General features: G+C 43.4%; 1 protein-coding gene across 2 annotated transcripts in view; it reads right to left on the reverse strand.

Moving 5' to 3' along the window:
• Nucleotides 1-16,742, reverse strand: part of LOC308313518 (DENN domain-containing protein 5B-like) — a 28,037-nt gene that overhangs the window by 2,351 nt on the left and 8,944 nt on the right. The window contains exons 4-19 of one of the 2 annotated variants that reach the window (XM_080760674.1): nt 16,109-16,296; nt 13,745-14,245; nt 12,973-13,204; nt 7,356-7,506; nt 5,936-6,026; nt 5,709-5,828; nt 5,457-5,609; nt 5,162-5,237; nt 4,989-5,064; nt 4,465-4,593; nt 4,220-4,341; nt 2,993-3,138; nt 2,591-2,709; nt 1,816-2,015; nt 1,557-1,639; nt 379-505 (exon numbers count right to left, since the gene is read on the reverse strand). In XM_080760674.1, coding sequence (XP_080616800.1) covers nt 379-505; nt 1,557-1,639; nt 1,816-2,015; nt 2,591-2,709; nt 2,993-3,138; nt 4,220-4,341; nt 4,465-4,593; nt 4,989-5,064; nt 5,162-5,237; nt 5,457-5,609; nt 5,709-5,828; nt 5,936-6,026; nt 7,356-7,506; nt 12,973-13,204; nt 13,745-14,245; nt 16,109-16,296 — 2,514 coding nt within the window. Of the gene's footprint in view, nt 1-378; nt 506-1,556; nt 1,640-1,815; nt 2,016-2,590; nt 2,710-2,992; nt 3,139-4,219; nt 4,342-4,464; nt 4,594-4,988; nt 5,065-5,161; nt 5,238-5,456; nt 5,610-5,708; nt 5,829-5,935; nt 6,027-7,355; nt 7,507-12,954; nt 13,205-13,744; nt 14,246-16,108; nt 16,297-16,742 lie in introns of both variants that reach the window. The other variant, XM_080760673.1, reaches the window with a different exon arrangement.

The following is a 16,742-nucleotide window of genomic DNA, read 5'->3' on the forward strand; positions in this document are numbered from 1 at the left end:
AACCGCTGTCAGATTGTACAACTCAGTGGGAACTAAGAGCAAACTCAGCTCATCAATGTTATTGATGAAGGACAAAGCAAAGGTTTAAAAGAGAAAAGAAAGTATACAGTCTCTAAACTTTAAAGCATTAAGAGGGGCACTTTAGATGCTTATTGTTGTTTATAAAAAGGGATTCAACCATTCCATGCAACATTATGTTTTATTGTGTTATTGTGAAATAAATCTTTTCTGCCACTAGATGGGGACAGTTCATAAAAAGCAGAAAGAGAGAGTAGAGAAGTGCAACATCATCTTTCAGGACTCACAGATACATTTTGCAAACACACACGCTCACAAGCATGCAAGGCAAGCATGCATGCACGCACACACGCTACTTACCCACAAAATCCCATACGAACACGTTCCTCTGGAAGAGTCTGTTGGATTTGAATCCATGAAGGAGGAACTGTTCCAAGGAAAGCACCAGCCCTCCCTCACCACACAGCAAAACAGTGAGGTTTCCTCTCTGGCAGAGGAAAACAATGGAAGGTGGCAGAGATTAATGAGAAGCTACCTATGCATCTAAATAACCACTTAAGCCCTAGTATATACACTTCGTCGTATGACAAATTGCTAAAATAACCAATCTACAAGCTTGATGTGAGCTTCTAGATGAGCTATTTTCACAATTCTTTTGAAAAATCATTGAGGTTTTGTTTTGTTTTGTTTGTTCTTGAAAATCTTTGAGTTCACAAAATAGGAACTTTTCAAGCCCAGGATGAAAGTGGTTAATACATTCTAATACTGAATGAGTGGTCAAAAGACTAAACCTCTAAAAGCACCAAGGCTCTTTGAACCCGATCGAAAATAAATTGAAAAAGCTGTGACAGCCTAGTAGAGACCTGCATGTTAAACAATTCTATGGCACTGGCATTGCCTTGGGGGTGGTCTAAATAGAGCCTATAAAAACATAATTATTTTCACTTGAATTGCCTGCACATAGGCAATAATGACCCATTAACCATCTCCCCGTGGTTTTAAGTTGCGTTCAGTGCCGCAAACAGAGTTTTTGGTTGGTTGGTCACTCTGCACTGTACATTAATTAGGCTAATAAAGTATGCTGATTAAAGATCTATCTAGACGCAGACACAACAGAGACCAGACGCAGACTGCTGAACAGGAGGTAGTAGCCCCCTGGAGGTATACATACTATAATGATGCTGCTAGTGAGGGTTCAAAGTGGGCGGGTCAATGAATCAACTTACGCTTACAGCGATTATGAAAACAAGATAATCGAGATGAAAGTATTATTGCGTTGCATACGGTTATGTAATGATGCTCTTGTTTTGTCTTGTGTTAAAAATGCCATGCAATCCTTTAGCTAATCATGGTCTCAATATTATGATTTGTTTGCCATAATGAAGCGGCCCTAAAGATCATACTGTATGCCCCACCTCAGGGATCTAATTTCATCCCATGTTTATCTCTTTGTGAATGAGTGATGAGATACTTGGAGGATGCATCACAAACAAACAAACAAACACACATACAAAAAACATGATGCCACATATACATACCTCTTGTTCTTGTTTGTGAAAGTGTTTGACGAGGTTATTTGCTGCCTCCCTCATGTCCTCTTGTACTTCAACAGATGTCATTCCTTAGAAAAGGAGCAGGTAAAAGAAGACAGGCGAGGACAGAAACAAAAGAAGCAAGTGAAGGGAGGACAAAGGTGAGCAAAGAGAAAGATGATATTGGAGGAAAATCTGTCATTGTAGCCAAAAGTAGGTTAGCTATTGTGCGCTAAAGGATTAGTTTGGTTCCGTCAATACATACTGCTCCGGCCACCAAGCGATCCAAGTGTTCCCAGGACTGTTCGTCCAGGACCGCTCTGTAGCGGTGAGCCCAACTCTGGGGGTGTCCCTGACCACCTCGCACCATCTTCCTCTGCACCTGGTGTCACCAGCTGGCCTATCAGGACCCTTTCTAAGCTTCCGTCTCCAACGCCTTTACCCAGCCAGCGCCCACATGGGAACCTAAAAGGAAAAGACAGATCTTATAATTATTTTTTATCGCGTGTGTGTGTGTGTGTGTGTGTGTGTGTGTGTGTGTGTGTGTGTGTGTGTGGATGGATAGATATAATTGCCGCTATTATATTCACCGTGAAGCACCGTGAAAATCCTGTTTATTGGCAAATAGAAAGAACTTCAGATTTTTAGAGAGAGTGTAGAAGTGGGTCTTGAGCTGTGCTTTAATAATAACCTTGGTGATTCAAGAACTGATGTTCCCACTTCCTGTATTTATTTTCATGCCACGTTAGCTTTTTAAAATCCTGATGGAAACAGTCAAGTTCAGCAAGAACACTTTTTAGCATTTGGCCTTTGTGTCCTGAGCAACTAGGCCTGTCACACTAATTGCATATTTGCCTGCTTCCCTGCTATAATTATTTTTGGATAATCATTAGACTCGATTCATCCATCATTCCATCATTGTCCATGCTTTAAACCACTTTCAACCTGGCATCCCAAGTTTTGGCATTTAGGGCAGAAAATGTTCATTTCAATTAAATTGATCCGTTAGTTAGATTAACGGTTGCACCCATGAATCTCACCTGTAGGTGTGTCCAGTGATCTCATTGTACACCATGACACAGTCAACCAGACACTTGGCCAGCAGGCCAGAGTTCTCCTGTCCCAACTGCAGAGTGCTCAGTCTGCCGAGGTTCTTACACTGAAACACACACACACCGGCATTCATTCAAAGAAGTTCTTTCACATGCTAGATCTATTTTTTTTAAATGTTATATATTTTCTGTGTATGTTTACCATATGCCTAAATTATTCTGTCATATCATGGTGTCACACACCGAAAAACAGCAGATTGGATTGCAACACGTTGTGAGCTTGTAGATCTGCCGTTATCAGTGCACAACATCATCATATGACAAAGTATAAATCATGCTGTAGACATAGTTATATAAATAAATACACTAGATATATATATATAAAGTGACCTGGAAAAAGATCTCTTGTGTGTTCTTGGTGATCTGTCTGACTCCTGAATCACCCAGCTCCCCTGACACACACACCCAAGGATTCACGGTTGTCATCGCAATGCTGAGCTTCTTCATGGGTATTATGACGACACGGTATGGAATACCTGGACAAAAACAGCGGGTCAAGAGCATCTTGTTGAATAAAATATTCCCTGTTCCTTTTGACAGGAAGAAAAAGTCATCCCTCAACTGAACTGCTGAGCACCGTGAATAGGATTTTCACATTCTTGGGTTAAGCTTGTGTATCAAATCGGTAAGTCTGAGAGGTCTGTGTGAAAATCCACCATGGATGTTATGTGTCAACCCATCATTTTATGCTCACCCTGTATCCCTAAAGGACCATGCTGACGGTCTGGAATGTTCAGCCCATTGAGTACAACTGATGCTGACAGTATACTTGACTTGACATTGCGGTCAACCATTTTCCAAAGCATATACCGTGGTTTGATTATGGAGGAAGCCATTGGACTGCATGGAACTCAGTGAATCTTCATCGCTATGAAAATCAATTTGCAGAGACTTGAAACTTTGTTTGAGATACAGTACGTATCCCCATACACAATATGCCACTGCATTTCTTAACCCGTCAGTGAGGTTTAGCCAACATCGACTCCATTATTAAACATTTTAATGATGTTAAATATTGAGGCATGATTCATGAACAGGAAAATGGTCTGTGCATATGTAGAATATATGGCCAAAGCTGTGAATAGACAATGTCTGACATGTATGAAAATGGTAAATGGTAAATGGTGCATTTATATAGCGCCTTTATCCAAGGCGCTTTACATAGATTGTGCATTACATTCACCCATTCATACACCGATGGCAGCGGAAACCATGCAAGGCACCAACTAGCACATCGGGAGCAATTAGGGGTTCAGTGTCTTGCTCAAGGACACTTCGACAGTAACTCTGGGGGAGCCCGGGTTCGAACTGGCAACCTTGCGGTTCCCATCCAGGCACTCTACCCCTGAGCCACCGCCGCCCCGCACCGCACCCGCACCGCACCCGCACCAACCTCACAAGACAAATTCCTCATGTGTGCATAAGAGGCAATACAAATATATGATTCTGATCCGGTGCGGTCCTTCAACCACCATCCACCAACCACCATCTTTGAGCACTAGTGAGGACCAGTTATATAATGGGTGAAGTGCTCCTCTATAAGTGAACAGGACTTACTGATGGAGGTGAAGACACGTGTGAAGCAGAGATAATCCACAGTATTGAGAGAGAGCAGATGGAACAAGAACTGCTCTCTCTCTTCCTCACACAACAGGAATGCATGGGGCTTATACAGCTGTCTGTCAGGGGAAACAACGAGTAGAGTTTATAGAAGAGCAAAAAGCAGGGAAAAGATTCAAGACCCATTGCACATGGCATCTACCACATACTCGTGTTAATTGTGGCATGACTCCTAGTCCTACCTGAGCAGCTCCTGGTTTGAAAGCAGCTCTTTGAGGTGCTGCGACAGCTGTTTCTTTTCCAGTGCCAAATGGATCCATGCCCGGGCCTGTCCCACATCAGACAGACCCTCACTCATTGTCTGAACAAACCTGGTACGACAAGCATAGGTTAATATGAGCGAAAATGCATGAATCTAGCACTAATCTAATAAGCTTTTCTTATGGACATCACACAAACAATTCAGAGCAGAGGTTCTGCTAGAAGGTGCCAAATAAATCATATATAAACCATTATTCATTTGAATGTTCATGTTGACCCTCGACAAAGCCTCAATAAATCTTTATCTGAAAGTTGCAGTTTCCATTCTTTTTCTGCTCATCTGGTATTTACAATGCAAAATGTTTGCCTTAATAAACTTTTAATCCTATTGAATGTATTTAGTTTTCATACTCCCACATAGTCTCCCTGCATGCCCTTCAAATCCTTTGGTCACACCATGATCTAAATTACCACACTACAAGGTCAGACAGAGTACTCTCATTACCTCATATCTTGCATCAAGGATCCCTTCAGGACCAGAGTTCCCTCATCAAGCCTCTTGTGTTCCAACCCAGCGGACACTAACCAGGGAGACAGGTTTTATGACAACGTATGAACAGTCAGCCATTGAGACCAATGGTCTGTACAAAACAGGGAACAGCATGGCTCTGCTCTGACCTGGAGACTCCATGAGTGACTCTGTCTTCTGGGCAGCCTGGTAGTGAAGCAGGTGAGACCAGAAAGCCGACTTGCCCTGTTTAAAAACGAACAATCTACTGAGTGAATTCAACAAGTCAACATATTCCAACAATTCAACATTTTGGCCCATTCACCACGTGTGTGATATTAAACCGTTTACATGCTGTAGGAACACACATGTTTGTAAGTTATTTAGGCTGGTGATGCATATCAAATTGTGAGAATTGCCGTGTGTGTGTGTGTGTGTGTGTGTGTGTGTGTGTTTGTGTCTGACCTGTTTTAGCTGCAGTCCATGGCCCCAGGTTCTCTCCAGTAGGTCACACAGACTATGGATAAGTGTGTTCTCCTGCAGGCCTGTGATACTGGCTTCTCCCTGACCTAATTCCACACTCTCCTTCCCCATCCTCTCCATTAACATCCGTTTGGTCTGCAAACACACAAAACAACATTATTTAGCATAGGCACCAAGACGAACACACACACAGGTTGTCAGAGACAGTGAGCTGAGGGAAGCAGGATCACTTACCTTCAGACGGCATTCGCTCAACAGCCCATCCACAAATTCACGGTGGGTTTGAGTGACAGCTGAAGTTGAGGGGTCAAGCAGCTTGGACTGACGGAAGTTCTTCCTCCAAAACGTATGCTTCTATAAGATAATAAACCAATGGTTAAAAATGGCATTGGCGTGTGCGTGTGTGTGTGTGTGTGTGTGTGTGTGTGTGTGTGTGTACACTTTGTACGTCGTCCACTGACCAGTCTTTGTTCATTTTCCAGTCCTGAGGCTTCAATGGTTGCTGGTTTCTTGGGGTCAGACCTGCGTGATGCTGTGACACGACCGGACCACCTGTTCAATGTCAATGCAAAATTCAGTGTTCTAGACTCTAGAGCAGGGGTTCTCAACCCGGGGGTTGCCAAATACATTTTTTTTGGGGGGGGGGGGGGTCCCCAAATTATTAGTTTACATAGTACACATGGTACATGCATAAACTTTCCTTAATGATTATATCTGGTTTCAGTATTCATTTATGATATATTTTCTCTAATATTAAGGTTATTTTTTAAGTCAGTTTGTATTGGGGGTGGGGAGGGGGGGGGGGGGGGGGGTCCCCAGCCAAAAACATTGAGAACCCCTTCTCTACAGTACAAATAACACACTGGTAGGCTACCAGAACAGCCTACCAGAGCATGTAGTGGACTCCATCACAGACAATGGCCTTCAAGCCTTTAAACGAAGAGCTCACAGATATCTCCTGACCACCCCTCACACTGACTGTTGAGCTGCAGTGAACCATTTGATTGGCCAACGGATATGTATCTTATCTTACTTGGCTATTGTTCACAACTGCATCTAATAAAAAATAAAAAAAATAAAAAAAATAAAGTAAACTATTTCTGTCCTCAAAATAAGAGTGAACATCATCTGCCCCCAATCCCCCCCTTTCACTGTAAAATTACGACCTTTACACCAATATGTATTTGTATTGTATGTATCATATGTATTACAGATGAATTGAGTACAATGGAACACAATGGAAACAAACCCCTGGAGCTGTTTGTGTTATCCGAGAAGGGAACCCGCACACTCATATGCTGACCAGATGAAGAGCCTTGGCTCAAAACGTCGTCAATAAATTTATCTTTTGGAGCATATGAGTGTGCGGGTTCCCTTCTCTTTTCCTGTCACTTTTTGAACCCAGCACCTCCACTAAGTGATGTGCGTATTTTACTATAGTTTCATCCGTTTATAATAACCTTTGACTACTGTATATTGTATAATTAATAATCATGTTAATAAAGTATTCAATCAATCAATGAATAAATAAAACATATGTTTGTCTATTTATGGCGCTTGTGTAGTCAATACAGGAATTAATTACTGTTGCTACTAATGTAATACAATGCTGAAGAGTCCACTTCAGGAGCTAGGAGTGGCCTTCTGGGAACTGAAAGGTTCTGGTCCAATGCCCATCATCATGTAAAAATGTAATTGAGCTAGACACTGTGCACTTACTGTAGCTGCTCCCAAAGAGCAGGTCGGTGCCGTGCATGACTCCACCATCGTGAATGTGTGCACGAATCAATTAATGTAACTCAAAATTGTACAGCACTTTGGATAAAAACGCTATAGAAATGCAGGCAATTTTCCATTAACTATGAACAATGGTGGTCTCACTTGTTGGTGCCATGTGCCTGTGCAAGCACATCAGCCTGCAGCTTGGGGAAGTAACCCTGCTGGTGTCGACCCTGGCCAATCCTCATGTCCAGTAGGTGGGGGTGAATGGCTGTGTGGTCCGCCTTCAGCAGTCTGCACTCAATGGCCTGAGCTGGAGACACAGAATAAGAGTATATAGAAATGGATATCCATGGAATGATACGCAAAAAATATTTTTTGTTGATAGTCGTGATATATCTGTATGGTACGTTCTACTGTGTACACCACAGTGTTCATTTCACACCCATAAGGACCCCAATGGAAACAAGCCATAGTGCTTTCTTGGGTTTAAAATCATCTTAGCAGACCGGGTATTGAACTGTACTTTCCTCTCCTTTTTCTTTTTGCAAACTGCTAATAAAGTACACAATCAATTTATCAATCAATAAAACCCTTTGTAGATGAATAATTAAAAATAAAACATTGACTTTTGATTTGATTGATATTTAATTTTGCTAAAATAACTCAAACATGTTTCAGTCTGCTTGGGAAGAGGGATAAGCACTGAGTCAGCACAGCAGCACAGGATGAATTACAAATGAGACACAAAATAACTAACATAGGAAGAGGAAGTCCACAAATGGAAAGGAAAACTACAATGGAGAGGAAAATACCGGTAAAATGAGGTAAAACAATCAAGTTACAGTGAGTTGGAGTCATGTGCTGCAGTCTCTGCAGAGAGTTTGGTCAGACTTCAAAGCAGAGTTGGAGGCATTAATTATAGCACATAACATTTGTCAAGTTGGTCACGTGGCCAAAAGCGGTGGACAGAAACTGGTCTACATGTTCTGTTGCCCCAACAGGGGCAGAAACAAGGCCACAACCACGCTATTTACACACACTACAACTCGCTTACAATTCGCAAACCTGGCAACACTGCTCTGTGTTCTCATAGGCCCACCAGGCCCGCCCCCACACTCCTTTTCAGTCTCACAATCAGCCATCTTGCTTTTTAGGGCTCTCGCAGGATAACAGACAGAAGGAAGGGGAGAAATTATTGGCTCACTATTTTGCTTATCACTTCTAAATCCCTGTATTTACAAAATAAAACACTCAGCGAATCCCTTAGTTAAATCAACATTGTTCATTGTCACTACTTGGATTGTGCCGAAATATTTACATTACACGTATAGCTTTTGCTATTTTCGCCTGCCAGCCAATGCCGACTACACGCCTGCACACACACACACACACACACACACACACACACACACACACACAGGAATGGCTATACGGCGGCGAGACAGTGCAGCACGTTATAATTTTCAGTTTCATTAAATAACTGTCTTTCTCAGCGTGCGCACGTGCGCACACAACATTATTCAAGTGAAATGCGTAACGCCAATATTGGCCTCAACTACGTTCACTTAATGGGGCCAGTCCTTCACAGTGACACACGCGTTAGATGAACCACGCGACCGGGATGGTTTCTACCCCTCAATGTCGTGCATTTGCTGCGCCCTTCTAATGCTGCGCCACGCCTACTCTATACTGCTCCATGCGACTCGAACAGCGTCAGCAGCAGCAGCTCCGAGCCTCCGTCAGAAAGGCTGCCCACACCACTGCACAGCCCCACACCCAAATGAATCGAATGAATGAATAAGGCGCTTATATCGCTTTTGCTCAGTGGATGGGACATTTACATTAAAAGCAATCGGATGGACACGTGGATAACGGCATGGTTGTGTCTGTGCAATCGGAGGGAAAGCTTCCATAATCCATATAGCTTCCATGCTAGCTGCTTCAGACACAGGGGAGGGGAGGGAGAAATAGTGCGAAATAGCGATTATGCAACAATTACCCTTAAAACAAACACCTCAACTCGATGTCATTGTGAATAAGAATTTCGAGCGAAAAAAAGTGTGCGTGTGTGTGTGTGTGTGTGTGGGGGGGGGGGGGGGGTGTGTGTGTGTCGCGTCGCCCCATTACAGATTTTCTTTTTTTTCATTTTTATTAATTATTGACACTCTGTGACTCTGTCACAGACTGCATACTAGCGTATTTACACATGCTCTGGAATTCCGCCGGCTGTTCAGAGGTGTTAAAAGTACTCAAATGCTAATCGGGTTTCTTTTGTTTTCACCTAGCCAGGTATTATATGCCTACAGTACAGTGCCCATAGGCGGCGGGTGTGTAAGGCAGCAACACTGACACTTTCAGCGGAGTGACTCGAGAAAAGACCCATATCGTCCAAAATAGGCTAATCAGTCGTTGTCTGTGTATAGGCTAATTCATTGGTAAAAGTATGCTACATAACTCAATTTTAGACCATTTGGGAAATAAATAAATCCGCGGCGGAAAGTACAATGTGCATGCACACAATATGTACATAAATAAATGTGTTACATTTTCTTGCATAAACACAAAGAGCTGTTTCCATAACTGCACAAATTATTGCACATAACATGAGCAGCTGTTATAATAACATAATAACATAACATGAGTAGCTCTTTGCCTGCCTGCCTGTCTGTCTGTCCATGAGTAGTTATTTGTCTGTCTGTCAATGAGTAGCTGTCTTACTGTCTGCCTGTCTATGAGTAGCTGTCTGCCTGCCTGTCTATGAGTAGCTGTCTGCCTGCCTGCCTGTCTGTCTGTCTGTCCAATTGTCCATGAGTAGCTGTCTGTCTGCCTGTCTGAGTAGCTGTCTGCCTGCCTGCCTAATTGTCCATGAGTAGCTGTCTGTCTGCCTGTCTATGAGTAGCTGTCTGCCTGCCTGCCTGCCTGCCTAATTGTCCATGAGTAGCTGTCTGTCTGCCTGTCTATGAGTAGCTGTCTGCCTTCCTGCCTGTCCAATTGTCCATGAGTAGCTGTCTGTCTGTCTATGAGTAGCTGTCTGCCTGCCTGCCTGTCCAATTGTCCATGAGTAGCTGTCTGTCTGTCTATGAGTAGCTGTCTGCCTTCCTGCCTGTCCAATTGTCCATGAGTAGCTGTCTGTCTGTCTATGAGTAGCTGTCTGCCTTCATGCCTGCCTGTCCAATTGTCCATGAGTAGCTGTCTGTCTGCCTGTCTATGAGTAGCTGTCTGCCTGCCTGCCTGTCCAATTCTCCATGAGTAGCTGTCTGTCTGCCTGTCTATGAGTAGCTGTCTGCCTGCCTGCCTGTCCAATTCTCCATGAGTAGCTGTCTGTCTGCCTGTCTATGAGTAGCTGTCTGCCTGCCTGTCCAATTCTCCATGAGTAGCTGTCTGTCTGCCTGTCTATGAGTAGCTGTCTGACTGCCTGCCTGTCCAATTATCCATGAGTAGCTGTCTGTCTGCCTGTCTATGAGTAGCTGTCTGCCTGCCTGCCAGCCAGCAAGTTGGTTAACAGAAAATAAATTGTTATGGCTGAGTAAAATAAAATACAATAAACACAATTTGCCTGAAAATAGATTACCCAGCTATGACCTTTTTCATGAAAAAAATGTAGTAGTGATATGGCTGACTGAGTAAAATAAAACAATCTACCTGAAAATAGATAGCTATAAGTGAAGAACTATTAATGGCAGCTGGGTTTCATCATTCAAATAAAATAGAATTCTGTCCGTTTAGCTATAAAATTATGTCAGGGAATAGGGATACACAGTATATGTCTTTCATTTGCATTGCATCTCCCCCCCCCCCGCCCCAAACTTTTATTTTCGTTCGAGTAATAGTACAACTCTAATAGTATTACTTATAATAATGTAATTAAAGATAACTTCATTCAGATTTATTTATTTTTATTTCATTTTCCAGATTTTTTTTTTCTTTTTTTTGGATTTTCATTGGTGGGCCAGTCATAATGGTCCCGCGGGCCTGATGTGGCCCGCGGGCCTGAGGTTGAGTATCACTGCTGCAGTGCTGTAGCCTACCCAAAGTACCAGTGAAAACATCAACTTATTTTTTCCCACCGCTGTGGGGGGGGGGGGGGGGGGGGGCTGCGGGGAGGCGGGGCTGCGGGTAGCCCCCATGAGGATCATCAGAACTATTCGGTTCTGAGTCTGTCAACTCCCGCAATTTCCTTCTTCCCATATTGCGCTGCAACGACACTAGGATTGAGCCCCCCGAAGGGGGGCGAAATTCTAGTAGCACACAATGTAGTTCCCCTCTCATCATGTACTGCTTATTATCCCCCTCTCCCTTTTTCATCCCCAATTCACCCCATCTACCCCACTTTACTGAACCATGTCAACTGAACTCAAGGAACTTTCCCTCAAAACTCCACAGTGTTCTGTTCTACACGAGGTGAATCGGTTTTTCTAAAATGTATAAAACGTTTAAAAAAAACAGCAGAAATGAATCGACTATTTTAGCTGTGAATCACCACTGTACGATTACGTATAAAGTGGTTAAGTAATCAATAGCAAATGGAGTTGCAGATTTCAACTAAATCTGACTCTGACTCTGATCGTAACATTGACATTTCTCAAAGTCCACCAGGTTTGAATTGATTCGATGACAAAGTCAAATTGCCCCTCAAAAAGTAAACATCATTGTTGTCCTTGACTCGTTTAAATCACGTTTGTCATACACCGAGATTAGATTTTAACATGTGCCACAACATTCAAGTTACATCACTTTGGCTTTGAAACATGGGCAACGCATACATAACAGCAAGTCATTATAGTCAATAACCTCATTTTGTATTGTCTCTCCTCTTACATGTTATCCTGTGACAGTGTCGGTGTCTGTTTCATAATACACAGACACCGCCTTTCCAGACAAAGACCATAGAATGGACCATAGGAGGACAATATTTCCTAGGGAGAAATGGAAATGGAATGCATGGCATTCCATTTTTTTGAAGCGTATCAGGAAGAAGTGGCATTTTTCTGTAAGAAAGCCCTTCCCTACTGTTCCAGAAATCTGTCGAGCAGGGGAATATCATTTTACAGACATTCTAGCGATCGTTGTAATGTTAATATCGGCACGAACCAAGTAGTGACAAAGAACAATGTTGATGTAAGTAAGGGATTTGCTGTGTCAGTGATATTTTAAAGACAGACATTTAGAAGGAATAAGCAAAATCCAATTCGTCCCCTTCCTTGTTTGTGTCTTCTCCAACGCTGCAGATTCTGAATTTCTGAGAGCTAGTGACGTGTGAGCCGGGGGCGGGCTTGGTGTGGGCTGAGAGCTGGTGACTCTGATTGGCTTGCCACATCTTTTCCGCACATCTTTTTCCGAACACGTTTTAATTGGCTGGAGCGCACATCTTTTGGCCACGTGACCAACTTGACAAATGTTAAAATAGATAATTCCTCTCAAGCAGTTATCAGCCACTGGAGTAGTGTGGTGGTGTTTACCCACAGAAACACATTGCACTCTCGCTGTATAGAGGTGTTTTAACTTTTAACTGTTTTTATTTGGTAGTTGGGGACATTTTTGGGCAACCAAAACAACAGTGAAAACACCTGCATGCTGAAAATAGCTGATCTACAAGCTCACAACACGTGAGCTTCAAAATAACTTGTGGATCATGCTGTGTAATGAGTATATTTTGATGACAATAACTTTGCACTTTTCCTTGTAACAAAAGTCTTGTAATGTAACAAAAGTCTTGTGTTAATGCTACTTTTAAGTAAAAAACATTAGAGTACTGTACTTTTTCCACCTCCCCCACCTGACTCATAGATCATGGTGCACTTCGTATAGCGACAGCTGCGGGTATCCTCCCCGTCCGTGTGGTACAGGCGCTCTCTCTCCAGACGGTTGTCAAACAGCTGCTGTAGGGGCTCTCTGTCCGCCCAGCGAGACAACACCTTCCCGTCCACGAAGGATGAGAACATGGCGGTCTCCAGGAACTGGGAGAGGAAGTGCATGTGGGGCTCAGGCTGGGCCGAGAGGAAGGAACCCTGAAACACAGAACAATAACAAAAATATCATACACAACAAGAATTGTTGAAACACTATCCCACACCTGCCATTTGATTATTTCACTTTTCACAGTCATTATGCAGACAGACACCTACAGAGGTCTCCATGTATGGGCACAAAAGGGACACAGACAGATGGTTAGACCAGTTGCTATGACAACGGATATTTTATACAAGGGTGGGGTATGTACATTCCCAATTTGAATTGTTTTCAACTTTCATCGTTCCAATCGTTGGGCACCGGCCTACGGTGCACAGGTTTAGTTTTGTACGTTTTGTAAGGAGTAGAGTATAGTTTAACCACATAAACCATGTATACTTTGCGTCACCCAGGGGTCTATAATTGGCCCCCTGCTTTTTTCTCTCCACACCAAATCTCTTCACCAAAAATAGCCAACATGCGTTTAACCAGATGTTCACCTGTTAGGTCCAGAAAAGGGATGCCAGGGTTCAAATTATTTATAATAGGCTTACAGTACAGTGGCTTATACGTAAGTAGGCATGGATGAATTTCAATACCTTGTCAAAACTGCACGTCCCCTCTCGGTTGCTCAGCCAGGAGTCTAGATCGAGAGCGTTGTGAATGACATACTCCTCATATCGGCCAAAGATGGCAGTGAAGCGGCCCACAAACACCTCCCTGAGCTGCACGTTCAGCTTGGCACATCGCAGCGCCTCCTCCTCCTCCTCTGCAGAAACACGCCCCAGCGTCCTCACTCCGTCCGCCACCTTCTCCGTGCCGCACCTCCGCGCCAGCGCCTGCAGTCTCTCCAGGGCGGCCAGCTCTTCCCCGCCAAGGTTCCCGTTCCGTCTGTCCTCCATGAGGTCTTCCAAGACCAGGCTGCTGAGGCGAGGAGGAGCGGCGTCCGGCTCCGTGGTCGTTCCGCCTTGCGCGCGGAGGCCGAAGCGCAGCAGCACCTCGCTCAGCTCCTGGATGAGCTCCGTCTGGTCTGGGAACGAAGGAACGTCCTCCGGAATGTCAACGTGCTGGTTGTCGATGTCGACGAAGCACAGGTTGGCCTGGGAGAGAGGAGGAGAGAACCGAGGAGGGTCAGAAATGCACACAGTAAAATCCTCAGCATTCATTTACATTCACACATTCATTCATTTTACTAAAAAATAATCGATGTTGAGGGAAAAAGTTTAAATTTCAATGTTTTCAAATAATAATAATTAAAAACTAAATATAGGAAACAAAAAATAAGGGGGCCCATAAAACCCACTGTTTGGGAAATCAAAACAGCCACTTTGCAATTATGCAACACCCTGAAACCACTTTTCAATTGGTTCCTGGAACAGATAATCAAAACGCAGTTAATGGCTTACACAAGAAAACCTCTTATTAATCAAGTGAGGAAGCTCTGACAGCATTATGGCCAAGTGTAGAGACATCGAATTAAGACCAGAGAGGGAGATTTACATGACATTAATGGCTTCTTGGCATTTAACCACAACACACCCCTTGGAGAGACTGACATATTACTACAGGAGGGATTAGTAGATCAGTAAACTATCACTGTAATCACAAACACTGGAGACTGCACATTGGCAAACAAATGGCAAAAGAGTGCAAAAGCTAAACTTTAAAAGCTGCTGAACACTGCATTGCAAAGATAAATCTGCATTTCCAAGCAGCAGTGGAGAAAAGCATGGTCAGCACTGACAACCTTCAGTGGTGACCTCTGACAGCCAGTTCATTGCCTCTGGGGACATGTGGTGAAAGGTGGACACAGCACAGCAACAGACATGCAGTGCACCAACCCAGGTCCCACACATCCGCTAGCATTCTGCTGCCTCCTCCTTCCCTCTCCAACATTATAGATTTTTCTTCAATTTGTATTTGGAAGAACAAACGTCCTTTTGCACGCCTACGGAGATGGACAGGTGCAATAAAAATCCTACTTAGACCGTAAAAAAGGTCAATTAACACTGGAACATACACTGCTTTGCCTGCAAATAGTTAAGTCTCACATAGTATCATATGATTAATATCCCTTTGCTAACTTGATGCTTGCTATTGCAAATTAAGGTCCCAAGTATCATCTTACACAACATCCAGAAATAGGTTGAGATTTTTAATTCACATTAATAATTCACATCGTCAGCTTTCCCCCCCTTTCCCACGTAATGCTTAATGGGTTTTCTTTTCACTTTGTACTTTGTATTCCTTCTACTGGCTCTTTTCTGGGGCAGCACTGCATCAAAGTGCCGATGCTCATGCAGTACGGCGTGATCTTTCAGTGTGTTTGGAGGGTTGGATTTGCGGAAGAGGAAGGAGCTCAGAGGAGCTGCCAGGCCGGAGCCAGGGGGTATATTAGCATGTGCACAGAATGGAAGAGATCAACAACCGAGGCTACAGAATACAGCATCCATGTTTATACCCTGCTGTAAATGTTACAGTGCATGCGCGTTGAGCAAAATGTTCAGTAATCTATTGATGCAGTAGAGCCAATACTTTCTCGACTTGAGAAAAATGACCAGCTCAACAAGATCTACCCACCAAAATTATATATATATATATATACCATCGCTGAAAATAGTTAATCTTTTTCCGGAGGGGGCTTTAAAATTACATAAACATAAACACACTTGGATGGAATTGGAATTGGTAGGGTTTTTTATTATACACTGTATAACTTTGTCACACTAACATTTGTGAGCAACACTCCTGAAGGTGGGTTTGAGCTGACAGGATCTTTTTTGTCAATCAATCAAGTCGCCTTAATATTAGTCGCCTAAATTATTTTCATATTTTTAAATTATATATATTTTCAGGGGCATGTCATGTGGTCTACCTGCACAGTCTTTGTGATCTACTGGTAGATCACGATCTAGATTTTGGGCACCCCTGCAGTAGAGGCTACACATTGGTGTGCTCTGTACCTCATGAGGCAGGTTGAGGGATGACCGCTGAGTCCCGTCCCTCCGATGGATACCCATGAAGAACGGCACCGGGGCATCCAGGAGGTGGTGTAACGGAGGAGGCAGGATGGGCAGGTAGATGTGTTGCCACTGGAACGGGAACAGCAAGGTGCTGATGCCTTCAGCCACCGTCATCAAACGCTGGTAGTCTGGAAAGATTAGGGACGGTATAATGGAAATATGAATATCTAAACAGGGTGAAGGTTGGCAATTTATTGAGGAAGAATCAGCAACAGAAAAACAGCATACAGCAGCCCCAGACCTCCTGGCCTAGGGAACAGACAGTCTGTTGGGGCGCAAGCCTCGTGAGACAGTTCTTAACTTCTTATGTTGCGTTCACAGTCGACCTTTCATTGTCAATGGAAGTCAGAGACGTGAAACTATGAAGCAAATCTGATGCTTGTAGTTGCTGCAAAAGAGCAACTACAAATACACTGTGTATCTTTGCATCTTTTGCATCTACCCGTGTGAACACAGCATATAGTCCACTCTAACATAGATGCTATTCTAAATGTTTTTTAAAGGATTTGCACAAATAGTTACAGTAGAGATTCTAATTGTGCTGACACAGAGAGTAGGAGTAAGCATCCGCAGG

This window comes from Protomyctophum bolini (assembly GCF_963924005.1).
Source record: "Protomyctophum bolini genome assembly, chromosome: 4".
NCBI classification, from domain to species: Eukaryota; Metazoa; Chordata; class Actinopteri; order Myctophiformes; family Myctophidae; genus Protomyctophum; species Protomyctophum bolini.